Raw genomic sequence first — 25,339 nt, forward strand, 5'->3', positions numbered from 1 at the left:
GAGAAAGGCATCCGTGGCCAGAGCCTGAGGGTCCGGCCTCCAACTGTAAAAATGCGGAAGTTGCGCATTGAGGCGTGAGGCAAAGAGATCTAGTTGGCAAGGACCCCAACGCCGATGGAGAGCACGGAAGACCCGGGGATGCAGCCTCCAAATCGCTGTAATCCCGAAGGTGCCTGGAGTGCCAGTCCGCTATCTGATTGCGGCATCCCGGAAGGTACTCCGCAATAACAGTGATCTTTTTCTGCAGACAGAAGTGCCAAAAATCTTTGGCGATCTCCGCCAGGATTCTGGACCTGGTCCCGCCCAGTTTGTTCACATAGCGGACTGCCGAGATATTGTCCATCCGGAGAAGGACACAACAACTGGTCTGTAGGGGAGAAAAACATTTGATCGCAAAGGAACCCGCTAGGAGCTCCAGACAGTTGATATGAAGTTTCAATTCCTGAGGGGACCAACGACCCCCTGTCGAGACCGAGCCGCAACGGGCTCCCCAGCCCCACCGACTGGCATCGGATTCGATCACCAGATCCGGAGACACACCGAAGAGGGCTCGGCCGTTCCAGGCCTCCATGTGGTCCAACCACCACTGCATCTCCCACCGGACCTCCTCCGTAAGAGGAATCTGATCGGAATATCCGAGGCCTTTCCGGAGATGAAGAATTTTCAGGCGCTGCATTGCCCTGTAATGTAGGGGACCCGGAAAAATCGCCTGAATGGATGACGCCAGCAGACCGACTACACGCGCCAACGACCTCAACGACACAGTCGGTCTGGAAATAACAGACGTCAACTCTCTCTTGATATAACGCATCTTTTGGTTGGGCAAGAGAAGTTGACAAGTAACCGAGTCGATCTGAAAGCCCAGGAAATCGATACGCTGGGCTGGAACCAAAACCGATTTCTGGACATTGATTAGAAACCCCAGAGACTGTAAAAGAGTGATGGATAATTCCAGATGTTGAAGAAGTTTGAGAGGACAATCCGCCATAAGGAGAATATCGTCCAGATAAATAATCAACCTGACACCCAGTGACCGAAGATGTTCCACAACTGGTCTCAACAGCTTCGTGAAGCACCATGGTGCTGACGAAAGACCGAACGGGAGAACCTGATACTCGTACCAGACTCCCTGCCAGAGAAACTGGAGAAAACGGCGATGAGGTTTGTAAATCGGAACCGAAAGATAAGCATCCTTGAGGTCCAGTCTGACCATCCAATCCCCTTCTCGAAGGAGATCCCTCAACAGATGGATGCCCTCCATCTTGAAATGACGATAGACGACTCCGCCGTTGAAGTCTTTCAGGTTGAGAACAAGACGAGCACCGCCCCCTTTTTTCTCGACCAGAAAGACAGAACTGGCAAACCCCTTCGGATGACGGGTGGTTGGAATCACCGCCCCTTTTTTCAGAAGAGAGTCTATCTCCTCGGAGAGACAAACCTGATCCTGAAGAGAAAAACGCAGACAAGGAGGGGGACAAGTCTGATGCATCGGGTGATAGAATTCTATTCTGAACCCCTGAACAGTTTGTAGCACCCAAGCATCGCCGGAGAGCATGCGCCAATTCTGCAGGAAAAATTGAATGCGACCCCCCAACATCACATCGCATGCATGAATCAGGCTCACCTGTAGGGTGGGAATCTTGGTATTGTCCCTGATGACCACCGGAACGTCCTTTGCCATACTGGCCTTTTCCTTTTCTGGAAGGATAAAAGTTTGCGCGGGTGGAGTAGCCAGAGTCGTATTGGCCACCACGATGCTGCGATCCACCCCTCTGGGACTGTTGCTGAGATCCACGGCCGAACGACCGTCCCCTTTGTCGTCCGGCCTTGGTGAAAACCGGACGCATGGCCCGGCGCAAGGAAGCTTGTGCCTTATCAATGCCGCTAAAGGCAGAGACAAACTTAGTCAACTCCTTTAGAAAAGGCTGGCCAAAAAGAAGACCCTGCGCCTCTGGACCTGCCTCAGAGGTGGCCAGCTCCGCCAACTTTGGATCCAGTTTCAGGAGAATGGATCGACGACGTTCTGCTGAAATGGCACAATTAACGTTCCCAAACATGCATACGGCTCTCTGTGCCCATTCGATTAGCTCGTCAGGGTTAACTGTCGCCGAGGCTTCCTTGGCCTTGAAACCTAGGTCCAGGATCTTGGATAGGGGACCCAACATGTCCATTAGCTTGTCTTGACAAGACCGCCAGGAGCGGTCCAGGCCTTTCTTGGGGTCTTTAGAATATTTTTTAAGGTAGGTGACCATCATAGGGTCCACCTCCGGGGTTTCAGCAATATGGTCTGCCAGGTCAGGCCTCGGGCACTCAGAGCGAAGCCGAGCCCGGACAGGCGCCTCAAAGGGTTGGCGAACATGCGCCTCCAGGTAAGCTGCCACCGCTGGAGCGGGCAGCCATGACGTGGAATTTGGATGGACAATGTCCTCAGGTTCGAAATTGAGAAGGGGGGGACGCTCAAAGGCGTCAACAAAAAGCTCCTTGCGGAGACGCTTTTTAGGAGGAGAGTCATGACCTGAAGAGGCTTGACCATGGTCTGACTCCTCCGCATAAAGAGACGCAGAAGACTTGGGTTTGTCTGAAGATAAAACCTCCGCCAGTCTCTGAAAATCTAATTTGTGAGGGTTACCAGGAGACTTTGCGGATTTTTGTGAAGGAGGCAACCAGCCCTGTTGAATGGCATATTCATTAAGATGGCGTTTAAGGGGATTAATGGCCCTTACCAGTGCCTTGTTAACTGAAAGTTGAACACCTTTATCCAACTCCTCCACTAAGTCATATTCAAGAGAAGTATCTTCCTCCTCATCATAATAACAGTCTTCATCTTCTTCATAATACTCAGCCATTGCAACAATATGCAAAAGTCAATGCCCACAAGACTGTAGTAATATATGGAGTATCTTAGATACCAGTAATGGGGGAGTGTGAACCCCAAAGCAGGCTTAAACCGAGGTAAAACTCGATGCAAAAAACAATTTGAATGTGGAGGGAGAAAGCCTGCCGTCAAAAAACACTCTAGGCAGAGCCTATGCACAATGAAATACAACCGAAGCTCTTTCCTGAGCTCCGGCGTCAAGCGGGGTCAAAAGTTCAGGGCTGTGGGCTTGAGCGCAGATTAACAGCGGTCCTTCACTCAACCGGCAGGAGGGCGTGTGAAGAAAAAATGCCTCGAGCCGGAAATAAAGCAGCGCGCATGCGCGACGCTGAAATGCCACTGAACAACACCGGCTCGAGAGCGCTCGCGCTCCCAATGCGAACCGCGGACCCCTGCTCCCGCTCCACCGAAAGCGACCGGCACAAACGGCCAGGCACTGGGAGGCGAGCAACGCGCTCCCAACAAACGCGCCGAAAACGGACGCGAAAACAGTACCAGCACACCGAAAGGCGGACCACAAAACATACACAAGCCGCGCGCAGGCATCAGAAAGCAGCGCAAGATAAGGCAAGTGCACAAACAATCATAACAATAAGATTTACAACAGCAATATAAGCATTAGAAGGTAAATAGACTTAACTGGCTGCGGAGCAGCAAAGAAAGAGGAAGTGGTTACCTCTGAGACTGTTTATATACTATGGGTGTACTCTATGGTTGCCCTATTTCTGTTTTTTCTTTACTGTAATGTGATTGGCTGCTATGTGTCAGTAAAGAAATGAGACTAAGCATAATCGGAGCCTCCTGTCCTGACATAGAATTCTTTCAACCGTCTCAGACTTTTCCCTCGCCGTCACAGGAAACAACTGCGTATACCCCGCTGAGAGAAAATTACACGACCCAAAATGGCATCCACCTTAGGAGACATGAACATCGGCTTGCACCTCTTCCCATCTGAGCCTACGACCCCCCGCCTCCACAACCCTGAAAGGCGCCTTTCGATGAAACAGCAAACAACAATCTGTTTAACTACCCGTAGGACCAACAGCCTAAAGCTGTACCACTGGAAAAATACACTGTACACAACGACAATGCAAATGAATAGAGAGGACACGGAAGTGAACTCAGCCAATAGCAGTGGAGGTTTACCCTACCGCTGGCCAACCAGAAAGTGGGGAAGGGGCCGGCCAATAGCGACTGAGCTAAAGATATCTCCCGGCTGCCAAACCAGCTCCACTCTTGAGTCTGTGTCTGGGAGCGCGTCTTGCTACCCTTTGTAACTTCTCCGGGCATCGGCACCTCTAAGGTTTCGTCTTCATTTTATTCACTTCTTTCTCCAGCTAGGATGCCGGCCGGGTCAGACAGCGCTTACTTCCGGAGGACCGGTGTGTTTTGGATGGTGCTCATCACCTCGTCCATGAGCTTCTTTGCAGTAAGTGCACACGCAGAGCGGCATTTACAGTTGATTCAGGGTTGGCTTGGCTTGGCTCAGGAGATTTTTGCAACCCAAGCCAGAGCTCTCAACTTTCCCACTTCCATACTAGAGGAGCTCAGCCATTCCCGGTGTTGTCTTCGATTCCGGGACTTGTAATCCTGAGTTTATACTTGGTAAACAAGACTACACATTATGGTGACCAGATTTTGAAAGCCAAAGTCACCCTTTTGTGCCAACTGTTCTAGCCTTGGCGAACAGCATGGCTTTTGAAAAAGAGAAAAAAAGCCTTACGTGTTTGTCCGCGTCATCGTGCAGGTGAGCACAGCAGGCGCAGTACGCTTACAAAATGATGCAAGTGTTTATTTTTTGTCTGTCTGCCGATCGAAGGTGAACTGGTTAACCAAACAAAGCACGGGTAGGGGGAGGGGGAGCAACACAGGAGAAAGTTAGATGAAGTTTAATAAACTTTTGCCTTTTGATTTATTTATGCGAATTTGCAGTTCCCATCAAATTGTGACTAAAAAGACGTATGGTTTTTCAGGTTTCGAAACCAACAAATGACATAGAAAATGCCTTAAATCAAAATTACATTTGCCAATTACATTCTGTGTCTTCCAGCCTAATGGTCATTGCACATGAGATGTGACCCAGATTAGAGGAATCTGCTCTGCAGTGTCTTACTCAGACTGCCTCGTGAGCAACAAATGACATGACACGTCAGTGACCTTTGACCATTGCTGCTAGGCTTAACCTTATTAACATGACTATTCATCAGGAAATATACTTGCACTGGTGTTTCTTTGTAGATTCAGCACCAGCAGGCATTTCAAAGCACTGAGGGTTTTCGGAATTTTGTTGATAAATCATTCCTGCAAATGGCAGTAGCACTGACTTCATAGCAGGTTTAATCTACTTTTCCCCCAAAATGGAAGATGACTCCAATATATCAGTAAGGTTGGTTGGTATGCAGCTTAACAAACATTTAGGGCTTAATTACTAGTCTGGCGGGACCCAGTGGTGGCGTTCTCCAGACCGCCCTATTACAGTAAGGGTGGCCGGACCGCCTTTGACTAGCCGCCAGTTAACCGCCTTTCCCTGATGGTGTTGCGGCGGTCTGGAGGCAGTAATATACTTGGCAGGACAGCTGCAGTCCCGCCAAGCATATTAGAAGTTTCCTCTCTATGGTTTTCAAGGCAGTTCCACTGCCATGAAAACCTAGGCGGAGAGGAAACCAAGGGGGCCCTACAGGGCCCCCTTGTGCCTCGGTGCCATGTGGATGCACACAGGGGGTCACAACATGTCCCCCTCTGTGTGCATGCCCACTAGTTCCTGCGGGGTGTGGACTTTATAGTCCATGCCGTGCAGGAACTGTTTGGGGCATTCCCATTGCGGTGACCATTTTCTGGACACTGCCAACGTCAAAACAAAAGCCTGTCAGACATATTTACATTCGTAATCTGGTGGACGGCCCGACCATGGCTTTGGCGGTGGGGCAGACCCTGTGCTGCACCGCCAATTGTATTCAGACCCATTATGTGTGTCATTGAACAACACATATGAATACACATATTTTGTGAGAAAATTGTGATTTTCAGAGAAACCATTGAACTGTTATAAACAAGTGGAATTCGATGTGTTCAGATTATAAAGGATTTAAATAACTCGCATGTTAGTTTGAAAGGTAGCAAAAAAGAATTCACACATGAGGGCTGGGAAACTAAATTGCATTATTATAAAGACAACTTTGAGGACTCACGGAACAGTGTTTGGTTCAGAATGGTGAAACTGTTTGTGTGTGCACATAAAAGATAATGCATACCAGAATGGTATTCATGCTCTAATAGCCCTAACAGGATAGCAGTTTCACAAAGAGGTATGCAATGATCCATATTGGATTGAGGTTCCTTTTTATTAGCATCTCCTGAAAGGAGTTACTCTACTGCATTAATCGCACAACTTTGTACACAGCACCTTACGATCCTATGATATGTCCTTTTGGTGACATCAAGTCCAATAAAAATATTTATGTAAATCCAATATAAGTGAATTCATTAAAAACCTTTAAGTAACTGTTTAGGTCATATGTGGGTGCCAGTGCAAGAGTATCTTTGTAGAAATAGTTTTTTATCGGCTTGAGTGGCCTCAGTAAGTGAGGTTTAAGTAAGGCGAGGGTTGATGGTCAACTGTCAGGAGAGTTGACATGCAATGAGGGGTAGCGGGTGATGTTGGTCATTCAAGTACTGTTAAAGTGCAAAGCAATTGACTTGGTGTGAGCGGGCACCAAGATGAACTCGATCTGGTCATCTCGAAAGTACACAGAAGTCAAGAATGGGATCTTCATGCTCTTAGTCAGTGCATCACTTCTGAAGGTGAAGTTGCCAAGGAAGGTGGTGTTGTTATAGCCGATGGAGGGTACTGGGATGAGATCAGATATCTCATGGTTGGGTCCTGGGTTGCTAGTAGGTTGTCATACCAAGACCTCATTAATGTGGGCAGTGGTCGAATGAGGCAGGTTCCTTTAATAAACATGCACTGAGATTCTTAGCAGCTGTTGTGTCGTTTGTGTAGAACTGCTGATACTGTGCTTTAGCAATCTGTGTGGATAAGTAGAATGTTGAGGTGGTTCAGTGTGCTTCTTAGTAGTGCGCTAGTGAATACGTTGTGATCTGGTGTGAAGGAGAAGCGCATGTTGAGGGTGTTTTACTGTGGAGCTTTGGCAAGTGTGAGATGTAGGTCTTTTACATACCTAAACAGGCATCTCCCTCCTCTTTGTCTTTCTCTAGCTTAAAACTTCCTTGGAGATGCGAATGAAAGCGGAAGACAGGCTCGTAATGCAGCAACTTGCCCATGTGGATGACCGCTGTGCTCCTGCATGCCCTTTTTGTCTCCTTCATGGGTAGGAACGGTGGGGGCAGCTTGAGGGGCTCATGCACCCCATAAATCCCAGATGAGATTCGCAAGTCTTCTTTGTGGGCCATTGCTGGATTTGAATTCGTACTCTGGGTTTGGATGCTCATATCAGCTCTCTGGGTGGTAGAGATGGGGTTTGTGGATCATCCTCTGGTCCCACCATCCAAGTTCATAAAGTGGGCTTTTAGTAGTCTTTCAAATAATAAATAATCTGCTGGATGAATGTATGCAGATGATGAAATATGTTTTCCAATGATTGTTAGTGGTGTGTTTGAGATTACTCGATTTTTCATACTGTACCCACACTTAATTCTCACTCCCTCTACTAAGTTCTTCCTCATGCTGTGGCTGAAAGTCTGTAAAGAGCTGGGGGCGTAAAGTGGGGCAAGTACTGCCAGCAGTGGAATCCCTCTTGGTGACAGACTCACAGCAGGTCTGTCGAGCTCAGAATCACATAGCACGCAATCCAAGAAATGATTGTTAGGCAGGAACCTCCAGTTATTTCACAACCGCAAGACTTGTCGGACCTGCCGTTAGGTAAGGGATTCCATAACCTGCTTAAAGCACTACTCTGAAAAGAGTTGTTTTCGCTCTCATCCTGTCACCGTATGTTTAATTCAGGTGCGCGGTGCTTGGCAGGCCTCCAGTGATTCTATAACCACTATCTGGGTACAATAACATTCTGGTATTAGCATTCTGGCGTTTGCTGGCTCTGCATGTAAGCGATTGTGTTTCAGGTCATTGCTGCTCATTGCACTGCTTTCCACCAATGACTGAGCTTCCTCACATCACTGACCTTTGTCCGTTTGCTGTATGTGTGGAATAGCGGTTCAAAGTATCGAAAAGTTTTGATGTAAGCAACTGTTCCCCCCAAAAATCATTTATGTAGTGCAATCGAGATGCAAAAGCATAGTGTGTATTCAGCATTACTTATTTTACCGAAAAGTTGGGATCTTAGCAACTGTTTTCCAAAAAACCTTTAGGTAGTTCAACCCAGCTGAAAAAGCACGATCCTTTGTTGCTAGATTGCAGCTGGATGACCACAGAATTTGCAACAGTATGAAATGAGATGCACTGCAGTACGCTTGTAGTTAAAATCCCAACAAAGTTTACGGTTCACAGATTGCATTCCAGTATATTACTTTTTTAAGAGGCAGCTCTAAAATGAGTTTGAGACCCAAGTGTAGTAGTTTTTAGGTCTGGCTTTTTCGGTCTTACTCGTGATCAATAGAAAAAGAGCTTTCTGGTAAGAGCAGGACCTTGACTCCTCCTACATGTTGATTGTCTTGAGTACAGCATTTGATTGGTCAGAAGTTGTATGCTTCTATTGAAAAGAATGCTTTTGTTGCATTTTTTTCTTTGTGAGAAATCTCGTGCTCTATACAACAGGACTGTGCTGGTCAGAAGCTCTATACTTGTTTGACCAGAAGCTCTATACTTGATTGGTCAGAAGCTCTATACTTGATTGGCCAGTAGCTCTATGCTTGATTGCTCAGAAGTTGTATGCTTCCAGTGAAAAGAGTGCTCGTAGTGCATTTTTTACCTTGTGAGAACTAGCATGCTCATACAGGAGGACTGTGTTGGTCAAGGTTGTAGGAGTGGTCTGTTTGTTTATTATGAAAAGTTATAATAAAGTCGGTAGGCCTGATTTATTTATTGTGAAAGTTCTATGTTTGTTACTAGACATTTAAAGGTGGATTGTTTTTACTCTTTGTTGGTAAAACTCTTCTCATAAACCATGAGGATTGAGGATTTGCTTAATGGTAAATCTTGTTAGGCCCTTTCAAAAGAGCCAGTATTTTATTTTGGCAACTGTGATTTTTTTAATGAAAAATATTTTTTAATGTTATGACAGTACAATTGATGGTTGCCTAGTTATAGAAATGTACGCTCATTATGTAAGAACTGAGTTGGCTATGCTGTTAAGCCAGTGATAAATAGGTCTGATTGGCTCACTGGGATAAGTTATGTGAAATGCCATTGGTCTGATCTGTTTATTATGAGATGTTATTGCCAAGTCAATGGGCCTGGTTTATTTATAGTGAAAAGTAATTGTGAAAGACAATGAGCCTTTAACGGTGCATTGTTAGTACACTGTTAAGAGTGTAGACAGGTGTTTTGTTACATGAAATATCGCAAGTTAATATCCAGCCATCACCAGCCTAATACGTTCCGGTATCTTCGATTGATCCTGAGGGAAACTGTGCACGCTTATTGCTTTTATCAGTACCCTGGTTTGAGATCCTTTGATAAAGGGCTGCATGGGGGCATTTGGTGTGTGGTGGAACAGATACATATTTCTAACTGTTCAAGAAACCTTCAGTACTTTGCGATTTTAATGAGTCTGCAAAACATATCTTTTGAAAAACCGTGATCACAGATGAATGTCTGACAGGTCCTCCAGGTAGCTGCCATGGAGATGAGCTTACAGAGGCAAGGCAAAGTCCAAATTTCTAGCAAACATTGGAAGTTCTTAAAACAGAGTCCAATGATTTGTAAGATTAATTCCCTTAGGAAACAGGTGTTTGAATGAGATCATGAGCGTCAGTGAACGTGTGTGCAAGTCCCCTTTAGGTGTAACTAAACATGGAGCTCAGCTCCCCATCTTTCTACACAGGGGCACTTTTGAAATTCCAAGTCTGTGGTGCAAAGCGTAGTAAATGATTTTTGCAGCGAGGCAAGGGCTTTTTGTTAGTTTGTGAATACTGCCTAATAAGTAGTGATTCTTGCTGAGGGATTACTGACCCGTCCGTGATCCACCTTCCCAGAAACAACATTGGAGGGGCACCAGGGAAGGTAGAAATACTTCCCTTTTCTCAGGTGTCTGTCCTGCATGCCTGCAAAAAAAGAGCTGGGCAAAACTCTTTTAGAAGAATCTGCTTGCAGACTTGCTGCAAGAAAAGGGCTACCAGCGCTTCTTGCGAGAACTTTCACAACATCATCACGAAAGTGGCAACATAAATGCTTCTGATGCCGTCTGTGGTGTGGTCATCTGTGGGTATGGGGAGGAGCCTCGCTTTCTCAGAGGGTGGGGGTAGGATGTGTTAGACACGTCCTTAGCACATCAGAGGTTCATAGCTGCCATGTTTTCAGACTGCTTACGTGTAACAACATATCAATGTCTTGTGCGTGCAAATGAGTGACATTCCAATGCCAAATGTGTGACACTTCGAGTGAGAAGTTAACACAACTAAACTAAGCCATTGAAGCCTATGCAACCAGACACATATAATAACATATCCCTTTTTGGGGTGATACTAGGCTTTTGAAAATGCTGCAACACTCCTGCAATGGGATGTCAATAAACTAGTTCCCTTTTCTAACATGATTTTGTACTGTTAACAATTATGACACCATTTTATAAAACCATAAAGTCTGTCCCTGACTGGGGATCCTGAATGCACCTTGAGGGCTTTTCAGAGTTGCTATAACAACTGACACAAATAGCCTTTTCCAACCAGTTAATGCTAATAGGGATACAATTGGAACTATAAGCTCGATACCTCTGGGACAGGAGCATAACCCCCCCCGGACATGTAATTCCAATTCTCAATCCCTTAGCAACATCCTTTGCGGGAGCAGTCTCACGAGGCATTTCGTTAAAAGAAATTAAGGAGAAATGCATTGACACCATGTGGTTAGAATTCTCCCCCCTTTTTGATGCTGAATGCACTTTGAATAGATCTCTTTTACTTAAATACTTTCAAGAATCGGCTAACTTGACATTAATACAATCTGCTGATCTAGACAGGGTACTAATATTAAAGTCCGAGATAGGGATGATAACTAGGGTGAAGTTCCAGTCTAAGCTAGTAGCAAATTGAATCCTGCAACGTTCTGAAGACCTACAGAGCAGAGGGATAGACGTAATCCCTTTGCTAGGGTACACTGGACAAAATAGAGTCTTTAAACCTTTAATCCCTTCAAGGTTCCCCTTTTCATTGTTGCAAGCAGCAACAGGTAGCACAAAACAGGCAGGTGATCTTGCGGATTTAAAAATATGCAAGTCAAAGGACCTCCGTTTAGTGTCCTATGTTAATCCGCATTTGCTATCTTGCCTACCTGATTCTGGAGATGAAAGCGATCAATGGAACTGGCTACCTGGAGTTCTTGCAGGAAACCCCCCAAACAATCAAACGTCTAATCCGCATCTTTAGCGACAAGATATCTATAATATCTTGGAACGCAGCTGGTTTAAAAAATAGCCCAGAAAAAATGCAATTCCTCTTGTCTCTGGAGGCAAATATAATATGCCTCCAGGAGACATGGTGCCCAGATAAAATTCAGGTAGGGAAAGATTATTTTGTGTTGGAAGGCAGCGCCACCATTAACAAGAGAGGACATGCCAGTGGGGGGATAGCTTGTCTTTTATCGAATCAACTAAATTGGAATTATGCCCACTATATGGACCCCTGCAACCTTTTTCAAGCAGTAACTCTATTCAGGTCTAGCAACACTGAAGTTGTTAAACCCTTAGTTTTGATCAATGCCTACATTCCTCCGGAAGCTGGCTTTAATGTAACTTTGAAAAAGGTTTTTTCTTACGTTCAGAGTATCAGGGAGAGAGACCTGATGATTGCCATAGTCCTAGTAGGGGACTTAAATTGCAAAATTTCCAATCTAAGCATGAATTTATTTCGCGATAAATTCAAAGAAGAAACTCTCCACATTCCTCAGGCATTATTCCCTGAAAATATTAAAACAAATAAACGAGGAAAGTTACTTCTAAATGAGTTGGCAGATATGGATGGGATTATTGCAAATGGGAGACTCCCCTCGGATTCCCCTGCCAACTTCACGCATAAATCCTATCAGGGTGAATCGATTTTGGACTATGTAATAGTGGGGACTCACTCATTTGAGCTACTGAAGGATCTCAGTATTATTGATACGCAGTTCAGTGATCACAAAATACTTTCTATCTTTGTGAATGTAAAGCCCCCTAAATGTGATCAGTGGTCTCTAAATAGTGAATGGGTAAACTTTGGCGTTAAATCAGGAAGGTGTCATTGGAATGCAAGAGCTCAACGAAATTTGGAGGGAATGCTCAATGTAGCAATAAATGATCTCCCTTCCTGGCACGGTTTGGAAATTGAAGACTTTTCTTTGTTCATGAAGGCAGTAATAGCGGTGGCTAAAACTGCAATAAGAAAAAGTCTGCTAGAATACTCCCAAGCCCCCTGAGATTCCTTAACATAGAAATCAACAAATTAGTAAGGGCTCAATATTTAGTTAGATCTGTTGATACAGCACGAAAAATATCATTGCTAAAAAGGAAAAGGAGAAGGTTATCATCCACAATACGTAAAGAAAAAGAGGATGCCATCTGGATAAAAATAAGAGAAGCCTCTATTAACGGGGAAATGAGGCAGTTTTGGTCCCTTATAGGCGAGGGGTGTGGATTGAGAACAAGACCCTTACCCATCCCAATTGAGGAACAAATATGGATGGACTTTGTTTCTAACCTTTATGCAAGTAATAGCTCTGCGGCCCCACAAGCATGGCCGAAGGAGATTAGTCTGCCCTTGGTACCATTCTCAGAAAAAGACATAGATCTAGCCATCAGGGAAATGCGGCGCTCTGGGGCAATGGGCCCCGATGAATTGCCCATTTCTATACTAAAGCAAAGTGGGGCCAAATGGAGTAAATTACTCTGTCCTGTATTTAATATTTGCCTATTGAGAGGCAAGGTTCTACCTTCCTGGAAGGGAAGCATCCTGGTTCCACTGTTTAAAAAGGGTGATCGCTTGTCCCCTCAAAACTACCGCCAGATTGCATTGTTGGATGCAATCGGCAAGGTCTTTACAAGATGTTTGCTGAAGCGAATAAATGACTGGGTGGATCATTCAAACATACTCCCACTCGAGCAGTCCGGTTTTAGGAAGAACCATGGTACTATGGATAATTTAACAGCCCTCCAGGTAATAACCGATAAATATATTAGAGCCAGAAAAGGGAGAGTCTATGTGGCATTTATAGATTTTTCCACAGCCTTCGATAAGGTCAATCGACAATTGCTGTGGAAAAAACTATCTGCTCTCGGAATGCCACCCAGGCTTCTACACTTGGTACAGGACTTGCATGACAATACGTGGTGTAGAGTACTATTGGGGGGAGAAAGGGGTCTATCCCAGCCCATCCCCTCTGCCAATTGTCTCAAACAGGGCTGCCTATTAGCTCCCCTTCTGTTTTCCCTTTATGTTAGTGACCTTCCCCGCACTATATCCCTCTGTGAAGGAATTGCTCCGCGCTTGGGAGACACATACATTTCTTGTTTAATGTATGCAGATGACATACTAGTCTAAGAACTTACCCCGAAAGGCCTTAATAACCGTCTGCATGCCCTACACGTATTCTCCGAAGCTCACTATCTGAAAATAAACATTTCTAAGAGCAAGGTAATGTGTATGGAGGGGAGGAAAAAACTGAAATTGGGTCACAATAGCTGGGAGGTCAAAAATTGGAAAGTGTAAAATCATATGTATTTTTAGGTAAAATAGTTGGTAGCAACTTGAGTAATAAACCCCATATAGATAACAGTTCCCGCAAAGCAAAGTCGCAGGGAAATGGGCTGAGAGCCTTATATAAATCAACCGGTAAAAGACACTTTGTGCATCTTTTAGAGGCATTGCGGGCAAAAATCCCTGCAACTTTGCTCTACGGTATAGAACTCATCGATTTAGGTGAATGGGGCTTTTTGGACACTATTGAGGGTTCCCTCTTGAGAAACCTAATTTCTGTCAATAACAGTTGCACTTCAGCATCCCTTCGATTAGAATTCGGCTTAAGAAGTAGCTGGGCACAGGGTTTGGCAGGAGTTATTCGCTGGGTCGCCTGTTTGATTAAAGGAAATCCAGCCACATTAAGATCTCTCATTAAAAAAGAGTTAATGGGCCCCCTGTAAGAGTATTCGTTACTCATAAAGAACTTTGAGAAGGCTATTATACTCTTGGATCTGGAGGAAGCAACCCTTTTTGACCTTTCTGTGCAACAGCTAAAATCTACATTAAAACAGGCAACATGGAAGTTAAGCTTCGAAAGGGATCGCAACTCTATTATACTAAAGAAGGGGGTTACTCAAGTTGTTAATTCTTATCTGTTTAGACAATTACAACCTTATGCCTCCTGGAATATGCCCCATGGTTTGCGCCGTTTTTGGCTACTTTTAAGGCAGGATCTCCTTCCTTTGAATAAGTTGTTGGCCAAATGGTACGGTATATCCAACATATGCACGTTCTGTAATAATTCAGTCCAAGACACCGCACATGTTTTGTTAGTTTGTCCTGCCTTAATGGCCGATCGACGTTTGTGGGTGAGACCAGTATGTATACAATTGGGCATTTTATCGGCAAGATCTCTCATTGATGCTATTTTCTGTCCTCCCAATGGCATTTTCTGCAATAGAATTTTTAATTTTTTTAAATGCTTTTTAGAATTGTATTAAATGATTTGCATGAAAATTTGTAAAACCATGTTAACAACAAGCTGGTTCAATAAGTTGTTTTATCCTTATACTGCTCTTTTGTTACTTTGTTATATGTGGATCTCTAAGGAGTTCCAAACCATATACTTAATAAAATTGAATTGAATTGAATAGTGAACGAGGCACCCACAGACTCTCAAAATTAGGTCATTCAGCTGCTGCAGAGCACCCTGAGGACTTTGCAGAAGGGGCAGCTGCAGAAGTGAGGAACAGGGCCCAGCCTTGGACGCAACTGTCACAGTGCACCATAAGATCTCCATTGAAAAGTCAGAGTGGACACAACCAACTTCCACTCTCACTGGGGACAGTCTCTGTACCCCGAAGGCGCAATAATCCGGTATCTCCTTAGCTTGTGCCAACCCATTAGTTTGTGTTACTTTCCCAGACACGCACTATCATGGAACCCATCTCCCTTCTGAGCCCTCTACTCACAAGTGGTCCCTGATGTCTACTGTCTGCTGCCAGTTCATTGGATTTTCATAATGCTCTCTTCCCTCCGCGTCACCTCTGCCCCACCCGAAAGCTTCTGCCCAGTCATGCTCATAATAAGACTGAGATTTAATGAATATGCTGTTTACACTGAGAGTTGTTAGTGACTCGCGGATTGCGCACTGACTTACATTGAGTTACTGTAATTGAGCTTACTTCTGCAAGGAGGTGGGAAGTCAGTGAAGGCTTGAGCCACGACCGAGCCATCTGACTGGCTGTGGCTCAGCTCAACTTCGTCCTGGACCCACAAGCCCAAAACAAGCAGAGCTTCCATGTGGCTTTTGCCTGCCTCCACGTTGTAACCTCAAGCCCCCGAATTAAGGACAAAACATGAAACTTTGATGTAAAATGGTAGAGGGAAGGAGATACCCATTTAGTGGGCGAATTGCACAATGAGAAACTGGAAAATCTGGGATCAGTCACAGCTGACTGCTGGAAGCCAATCTACATGAAGGACCCCAGGAGGGTAACAGCCACCAGGCAGAGAGTACAGGCTTCTCATTTGCACCAAGGCTGAAGGAATCTGAATTGTTTGTGAATTCCTGCAGCCTGTGACAAATGTCAAGTGTCAATAAAGGGTGGAGGGAGAGTCAGTGCCCAAATCCTAGCCACCACCAAATGTCATGACAAGTTGTCATTATATGCCAGTCAGTCAGTCAAAAAGCGTTATTATTGGTTAAAAACCATAAAAGCACAATATACGTGACACAGATAAAAAACATTTAGAATAATATACTACATTCATAAAAGCCTATATTCATAACATGGATAAAAAATAGCTGTAGTAATACAGACATAATAAAAACCCATTCGGATTAAAAATAGGGCAATCAATAAACAGACCCGGGACAATTTAATTTGTGAGCAACCTTCTGAGTTACAATAATTATGCTAGCACGGGAGCCACTGATTAACAGTTGTTTAAATTGATTCTTGCTCTTCTTGTACACCACATAGACAACAAATATCTAGCGGTCGCAAACGCAATCACAGGGGTGGTAATATATTTTAATAGTCTAAAAGCATACCCTGTAATCCCTAAGTCCCCTGGATTTACAAAGTTGGATGATCCATTTATCCCTTGCCTTAGAGTAGGAAGGGCAGAAGAGCAGAACGTACAGATCTGTCTCTTCACGACCTTCACGCTCAGGGCAAGAACCCGATGTCTGGGGAGGGTTAGACCATTTATTTGTCACTGCCCTCAATGGTTAATGTTCCATGTCTAAACTGGACATATAGTTTCTTGGCCAGTAAGGGGTGAATGTCATTCAAAAATGTCTCAAAATGAGGGACAACCTTAATATACAAGAAGGTCAACCTCCCCAAAGAGGAATTCATTAGTGTGAGTTCCGTTCGATATTGCTTAAATACAGAGGACAACAACCTCTTGGTAAGCAAGACAGAGGTCTCCTCATCGCCAATTCTGACTTGCAGGGGTCTCAAATTTATGATAGAGACTGGGAAGCAGCTGCAGATCTGTGCATGATCCTTTAAAACATTGCCGAGGCTTACTTTTAAGTATTATCCCCCATGCTCATTCCACAGTTTCTACGTAGTCAGTGGGGGGGTCCGACGCAGAGTTTAAGTTTTATTGTTTTTAACTTTGATATCAATCGTTGCTTTGATTTTTAATGCAAATTACATTGCGGATATTCGCAAATTATACCTTTTCTAATTGTAAGGATTTTTATTAATTCAACAATAAATTCTGACTGACTTTTTTTTTTTTTTTTTTTTTTTTGTGGCCACCTCCAGTTGAAGCTCAGACATATGCAATACCAGCCCTGGTCCTGACTAATAGGAACAGTTCAGCGTAAACTGAAATGTAACCTTGAGTAGTTACCAGTGGTTAGATAATTTGCAACTATTCCTCCCCTCACCTTTTGTGTGTGAGAGTTCAAAAATGATTCCAAGTCCAATCTGGTTGTTAATCAAGCATTATTGACTGCAGTGGTGGTTTTAATCTAACCGTAATGTAATTTTATTTTTAGGCTGTGGTGAGTAACTTCGCTGCAACATATGCACTGAAGGGTGCAGTGATGCATTTACATAGGCCTGCAAGAACACTGTTTTGGCCGTCTAGATGCAAAAGCACTAACCCGTGCACAGCAGCTCTGAAGTCTGATGGTGGAATGGAGGGTTTTGGTTTCCTCAATAGGGGGAGTTGATAGGAAACTCTTTTAGTGAGTCTGGGGACATGTTCCTAACGTGTTCTCATTTTTGGGTGATTATCAATCCAAGATATTTGGTATATTTAAGAGCATGTGGCCTAATGGCTAGAGCGGTCTACCTCGAAGCAGGGGAATTGGGTACGAGTCTCAGCAGGGTTGTGCAACATCCTGTGATTTTGGGCAAATCACTTAATCTTCCTAGTGTGCCTAGCAAAAATCAATGTATCCATCTGTAAAGCAACGGGTGCTCATGTAAAGTGCTCTGATACCTTTGAGTTGGGAAACGGCCTCTTCAACAAGTTTTTGACCTCGTAGTGCCTTTACCAAGCATTTTTTAGCACGCATATTTTACCGCGACATGCATTCACAACACAAACCAATACCACGCATTTAGGGTAAGTTGAGGGGTGGGAGGTCTCCCCCCCCCCCCCCCCTCCCCCCCCCCCCACAAATACATTGTTTTTAAATCTAAAAACTATGTGTGGTATTGGCATGCGTTGTAAATGAATATTCGTGGTAAAAATATGCATGCTAAAAATGTGTGGCAAAGGCATACATTGTATTTACCTGCGTTGTACCGTCGTACAAGCCTTTGGGTTGTGTTTGTGCTACATAAAACTTTAAAAAAAAAATAGACAAGGTATTAGAGAAGAAGATGCACCCAGAAAATAGAGGGTTTTTACCCATTTTTGCGCTGTTTCCCTAATCAAATGCTACCCCTTTCCCATCCTGACATCATTCCTATATTATCCGCTTGAATTATAACCACTTCATTATAAGCACACATTATCTGTCCACTCTCTCCTCTAAAAGGACTAGTATAAAAGGTTTCTTCTGCACTCAGTGAGCTAATCTTCCCACTAGCTAAGATACCAGGGAACCACAGAGTATCTGCCTTGAAATTAAGACCTACGGAGCAGCCGTAGTTTGTGCTTCTGAAAGTATTCCGCCCCAGTCTCCTATTCAAGGCCAGTAGGCTGGCTTGGGACTAACTTTATTTATTTATTTATTTATTTACCGTATTTATTTATTTATTCAGGTATCTTTTTTTTATCAAGTACTTTACCTAGAGGTGTCAGAGCTCTTTGCAATAGAGCAAAGTCCATTAGATCAGACATTATAGATAACATGGTAGATGTGACAAGACGTATAACTACTAGCGGTATGCACGAGTGATGGTTATATATTTACAAAATATAGAAACACTAAAAATGACACATTGCAAACTAAAGTTGGTGACATATAGCTTGTTCAAGGATGTATAACTACTAGAGTTATGCAGAGTGAGGGTTACATATTTACAAAATACAGATTCACGGAAAATTACACATTACAAACTACAGTTAGAGGGATTAGGGTTTCAAACTACATATTCTACAGCTAAAGTGGAAGGGCATACTAGTTCTCCACCGAGGTGCATGAAACAGTCAGAGAATTATTTGTAACAGTGTCTTTGGAAGAGAATGGCTTTAAGGTCCTTTTTGAAGATGCGGAAAGAAGTGGTAGCGCAGAGGTATGGAGGAAGTGATTTCCAAATTCTGGTCGCACTACAGGAGAAAGATTGTGCCATAAATCTTACCCTTTTGAAAGTCAGAGGTTCGAGCAGTAGGTTTTCAACATTACGTGATGGTCTGGATCCTCTTGAACTTTTGAGTTTGTTAGCTCGATAGCTAGGGGTGGAAGTATGAATGACTTTATGGGTGATGCAAGAATTCTTGTATATTGACCTGGCGTCAATAGGAAGCCAGCGAAGAGTTATCAGCATAGGCGTGATATGGTTGGTTTTTTTGCCCCCGTAGACAAAGCTTTCTGCTGAATGAAGAATGGATTTTAAAGGAGAAAGGTGGATCTTGGGGAGGCCTGTTAGGAGTGAATTACAATAGTCAAATCTGGAGAGTTCCAAAGGTTGAACAATGTTTTTCAGTTCTTGGTCGGGAATGAAACATCAGATACCCATGAGAAGGCATAGTTGGTAGCTTGCATTTTTCAGCCATTGTGTTGATTTAGGAATGATGGTTAAGTCTCTTGTCCTGGATAACTCCTAGGGCTTTAGCTCTATCAACTATGGTAGGTTTTCATTAGAGAATGTTCAAAATATCTATCCAAGATTGTACAGAAGGTGGGAAGTTTGAGATAAGAACGAACTCCGTTTTCAAAGGATTTAATTTTAGGATATCAGATGTCATCCATTCTTTGATAGAGTTTGGGTTGGTGGCGTGGAGCGAAATGTCCTGTGCGGAGAACACCTTGTTGTAGAGTTGGGAATCGTTCGCATAGAGGTGATAATGGATCCCAGGCTTTAGTAGAAAGGGAGGTTGGTGACAGGCCGGAAGTTATTAAGGCTGTTCACATCAGCAGATGTTTTTTTTAGTAGTATGGTTATATGACCCATATTGAGGACATCACGAAAGAAACCTTGGCTGAGAAAGAGGTTAATCAGAAAAGGCCAAAAGGGGAGCATGTGGGTGTTAAGGTATATTGAGAGGTCGCTTGGGATAGGTTCCAGAGAGTGGTTCAAGGATTTTGTTTTTAAAATGTTCTTGAGGAGGGTGTCGAAGGTAATGATGTCAAAGCTGTGCCAGGAGCCTTTGGATTTGCATTCCTCATGTGGGATTGGATGAGAAGTATGGTCAAGGAGTGAATTAACTTTTGTATCCTAGAATTGAAGAAATTATTTTGCTTTCTTAGGAGGGTCACCACAATGATGTTAGATGAGGAGAATGTAGATGTGGTAGTACTGATTAAATTGAAACATTTCTTTGGTCTGTTCTTGACAGTCAAGGAGGGTTCTGAAGCAATCTGGATTTTTCGCAGAAAGTGTTTGTGGTAGCATGATCTAGCATATCGGAGATTAGAAAGATTAATAGTACATGGTAACTGTCTCCACTTCTTCTCCAGGTATCTTACATGTTTTCTTTCATCATAGAGGGACTTATTGAACCATAGGGCAGAGGGTAAGGGTCTTTTCCTTTTGCTTTGAAGTGGACCTAAATAGTCTACCAAGACAGAAAGGTTGGTGAGACTTTGAGCAGTCACGTCGTTAATGTCAGAGTTTTTTTTTTATTGAAATTTTAAAGAAGAGCGATACACATAGCATCATAAAAAAACTTTTCAAATGATAATACAATATCCACATGTCATAGTGCAATGTTACAGATAATAAATAAAATAGATCACTGAAATATAACAGAAAATAAAATAAAACAGAACTTTTACAAAAAATCATACAGAAAAACATCTGTCGGTCAACTTATTATATCTTTATACAAACATAAAGAGTGAATCTTTCCCGGACTAGGGTGTCTGCAAACCGTGGAGGAAATTATGGTAAGTGAATCAAACGAGTGCAGACATGTAAATTGTGTTATACATAGGAGTAAATCATATGAAGTAGATAGCAGGGCAGGGCAGGGCATTTCGAACGGTAAGTCAACCTGTATTTGTAAGTGATGCATAGGGTATTTCAGACTATAACACATACAATCTAGAAGAAGTGTGCATACATTACAATCGATTGGGATTTAACTAGGTGGGTTCTCTTGACCACCAGATCGAGCCTCGGAGTGTATAGTCGTAGGAGATGCCGCTCTCGCCTGTGTCCATTGCATGAATGGCTCCCAAATATCTCTGGGTCTAGATGCAGGGGGCATCCACTCCCAATATGTTCCGAGTTGTGTGTGGCCATATGTAACATCCGACAGCCAAGCCGTGAACTCAGGCAGCTTTTTTCGACCCCATCTGATTGCAATTTGCCGCTTAGCATATAACAGTAAAAGGGCTTGGAGTTTACGTCTTTTAGGCACAGTGTCTTTCACCAATCCCAGGAGGCCTAAGTGTGGGGTCGGGTCATCAGATCTCCCAACAATTTGATTGACAGCAGTGAATATTTTCCGCCAGTACCTAAGAAGCTGAGGACAGCTCCAGGCCATGTGTATAAAGGTAGCATTATCAAAGCCACATCTCCAGCATCTAGCATCCTCTCGTAAGTGCATGCGGTGTAGGCTAATAGGCGTGCAATAGTATCGATTAAAAATGTTTAAATGAATAAGACGCAATTTATAATTGGGGGAGAGTTCCAATAGTTGTTTACAACAAAAAGACCATTGCTACTCGGTCAGTGGTATATCTAATTCTAAGTTCCAAAGTCGCATGGAGGGTGGCTCCACAATCCGGGCCTGATCCTGCATAGCAGTATAAAGTCTAGTCACCAATTTCCTTGGGGAGGCTCTTGCTAATATGTTCTGGAGGGCTTGTAGTGTGGGAGGCTCGTCTGGACAACTCTCCCAAAAAGAGCGGCATGTCGCCTTTAATTTATGATACGCAAATATCTCTCAAAAGGGGACTTCCAACTCCTCTGTCTCTGCGGGTTGGTCTCTGATCGTCCCTTCAGGATATATATCCGCGAAGCTGCGCAAGCGAGTGCCACCCAATGATATTTCACCACCACTTTCCTCAAGACAGGGCAGCATCGGGTTGTGTTTTAAAGGAATCGCAGGTGCTTAGAGTATCGGGAGGCGAGCCCGCTTCTGTAACTCTCTCCACGCCCAGCGCAGGGTATTAGCAGAATCAATGTCAACTGAAGGTCGAGTGGCTCGTGATATAAGGCTACCGCCAATGATAGCGTCGCTACCGAATCCAGCTCCACCGCCACATGTGGCTGGTAAGGCGTGGGGTAGGCCCAGAAATGCAAAAATTGAGCTTGCGCACACAGTGCATATAAGTGCATGTCCGGAGCACCCAGACCTCCTTGTCTCAACGGCAAGGTCATCAAAGCCCAGGAAATCCTGACTTGACCTCCTGCCCACACCAGTGATAACAATTGGGATCGCAGGGAACTGAAAAATGTTTCGTTAGCAGGATTGGAATATTCGCATATAAATAAAGGAATTTTGGCAAGACCATCATTTTGGACAGAGCCACCTTCCCTGCAATCGAGAGGGGCAGTTTCTACCAGATTGCCACCTTGCTCTCGAGCCAATTAACTGCTCGTCCAAAATTCAAACACCAGATATCTTGAAGGTTGCAGCTGAGCCAGATACCTAGATACTTGACTTCATCTGCTGCCCTGCGAAGTGGGAACTCTGACCGCACCTCGGGTGTGTTGTCTGTCAATGTGAAGACCACCAATTTGGCCCAGTTGATGGACACACCTGATAGTCCGCCAAACCTTACAAGCTCACAGCAAGGGGTCCGGATTCGTGGAGGGGTCGCGGACATACAGGGTTACGTCATCAGCATAGAGAGAAATCTATAGGCTGCGTGTGCTGAATCCGATTCCTCGGGCAGTATGGTGTTGTCGAATTCTAGCTGCAAGAGGTTCCATAGCAATGCCAAAGAGTAGTGGAGACCATGGACATCCTTGCCTTGTGCCTCAGGAAATTTCAAACGGGTCCGAGATCATACCATTTACCCTAACTCTTGCAGTCGGTTTAGTGTAAAGCAGTCTTATTTGGGCAATAAACATCTGGCTGAATCCTATACGTTCCAATATACGGAATAAGTAAGGCCATTCTAGGGAGTCAAACACCTTAGTGGCGTCGAGGAAAACAGCCGCAGCGCGCACCGTAGGGTGGAGATAGTGCAACACCGAGAAGATGGTTCTGAGATTATGGGAGATGGAGCGGCCAGGTGTGAACCCAGATTGATCCGGGAGGGCCACCATCGGGAGAAGTGGTTGAAGGCGGTCTGCTATAAGTTTAGCAAATATTTACACATCAACATTTATCAGGTAAAGCGGCCTATAGGAGTCCAATGATAGTTCGTCTTTGTCCATCTTTAATAATGTCATGTTCAACGCCTCCCTCATGGAGGCCGGGAGAACACCCAATTCTAGTGATTCTGCATATACGGCATGTAACCTTGGTGCCAGTTCCTCCGCATGTGCTTTATAAAATGCAGTTGTAAGACCATCTGGGCCAGGCGCCTTTTTTCAGTGGTAAACCACTAATCACTTTTGCAATGTCAGCTATCGTTACTGGGAAGTCCATATATTTGCGATGTGCGTCATTAAACCAGACTAGCGCGATTGAGTCCAGGAAGTCCTGGAAGTGTTCAGGTATTGTAGAGTGTGTGGTAGTATATAAGTTGGAGTAGAAGCCCTGGAATTCTCGCAAAATCTCGTGCTGCCCCACGACTGCCTGGCCGTTTGGATCATTAATTGTGTGTATAAATGCAGTGCTTTTGGTATTTCTAACCAGATTCGCTAGGGTGCGACCTGGCCTGTCCCCCTCTCCATATCTTCTGGCCTCGGTGTGTTTGCCTAGGAATTTAAGTTCCTGTTGGGCCTCCTCTGCAAATTCCAGCAATTTCCCTTTAAATTCCGTCGCTGTCTCAGGGTTTGGGTCAATATAGAACATGTTTTCTAGCTCTTTTATCTTCCCTTCTATGGTGTTTAAGGTGCCCCTGATGGCCTTCAGGACTCCCGCCTGTCTCGCTGTACATTGTCCCCTAATGACTGCCTTGAATGCGTCCCACAGTGTCGACTCGGTGGACACCGAACCTGAGTTTACAGAGAAATAATCTATGATGTCCTTTCTGATCTCCTCCTTGAAAGCCTCGTCTAATAAGGCGTGCGGTGGGAGCCGCCAGCTAAAAGCACGTGTATATGTATCTGGGAGCAATAACACTAGGACGCATGGTGCATGATCAGATAATGAGAGGGCCAGGCCACAGACCTCCGTAGTCCAGCTAGCTACGTCGGGGGATACTAGCCAGAAATCTAATCTGGACCAAGCAGCATGTTGACTGGAGATACAGGTCCCCTCGCGAATACCTGGGTGGCATATCCTCCAAATATCAAGTAGATTATCCTCTGTCATAATATCATGTAGGGCCTGACATTCATGGGGGTGTAGCGGCCTTGACGCACCTCCAGGGTGACATTCAGGACGACATTAAAATCGCCTCCCTAAATTATGGTGGCACAATCCATCGCAGTGATTCTGGCCCAAACTTCCCTGAAGAATTCTGGCGTGTCCTTGTTTGGACCATATACTGCTGTCATCACTACTGACCTACCACACAAAAGACCACACAATACAATGAATCTCCCTTCTGGGTCAATATATGTTTTGCACTCTCTCCAGTCCAAACCACGCCTCACCAACAAGGCCACTCCACGGGCATAATTTGAATAAATAGCAGAATAAGTATCACCCCATCTACTGTGTCGTAATTTCGCTGAAGGCTGTGAGTTGAGATGTGTTTCTTGTAAGAAACAAATGTCTATTGCATGCCTCTGTAGATACGCATGCATAAGCCTTGCTTTTCTACCATCATTTAAACCTCGGATATTCCAAGTTAGGATTTTAAACGTATTTGTAGTCATTCCCACGGATGTCCTGTTGATGTCAGGTGCCTACCCCCTCGGTTATTTACATCAAGCACATACTTTGGATCATGCGGGAAAGTTTCTGTTAATGACCAACATTCAACCAAACATCCAACCATCCCCACCCACCCCCCACCTACTCCAACCCCCCAATCAGGTTGTGTCAAATCACCCCCATAGTCACGCAAAGCGTGGAAACAGACGGAAGAACAAAACATTGGGAAACACTCCTCAAAGGCGTGGAAGCTCAAACATACACCCCTGTTCGCACAGGGTGACTGAGGAAAAGAAAAAGAGAGCATGCCCGTAGGGCCTCAACATTTGAAAGTTAACATTATATCGTTGAATATAATGAGAATGGCAGATATGAGAACATGTTTAATCTAACGGCAGAGCAAGGAAGTTCCCCTGAAGAACCTGAATATTAACAGTTAAGTATAAACCAATGTCCACTTGTACACATTGTACTGCTAATTCTCAGCCTGTCCACACGACCCAAATGGTCACGTGCCAATCATTATCACTCAAATGACCTTCATTTCCACCTCTCCCACTGTTCGCCGCCTTTGCCTTAGGGCCGCAGATGTGTTTGGCAAATTTAAGTGCGGACTTAGCGTCAGTAAAAAAATGTGCAGTGCCATTGTGGGAG

At 44.3% G+C, this 25,339-nt stretch overlaps 1 protein-coding gene across 1 annotated transcript in view; it reads left to right on the plus strand.

The window, feature by feature from the left end:
• The first annotated feature begins 4,045 nt into the window (after positions 1-4,045).
• TMEM254 (transmembrane protein 254) overlaps positions 4,046-25,339 on the plus strand; it is a 111,774-nt gene continuing 90,480 nt past the window's right edge. The window contains exon 1 of the mRNA XM_086922426.1: positions 4,046-4,304. Within this exon, the coding sequence (XP_086778552.1) occupies positions 4,218-4,304 (87 nt within the window). The 5' untranslated portion in view covers positions 4,046-4,217. The remainder of the gene's footprint in view (positions 4,305-25,339) is intronic.

The sequence above is a fragment of the Lissotriton vulgaris genome, chromosome 5 (genome assembly GCF_964263255.1).
Source record: "Lissotriton vulgaris chromosome 5, aLisVul1.2, whole genome shotgun sequence".
Lineage (NCBI taxonomy): Eukaryota > Metazoa > Chordata > Amphibia > Caudata > Salamandridae > Lissotriton > Lissotriton vulgaris.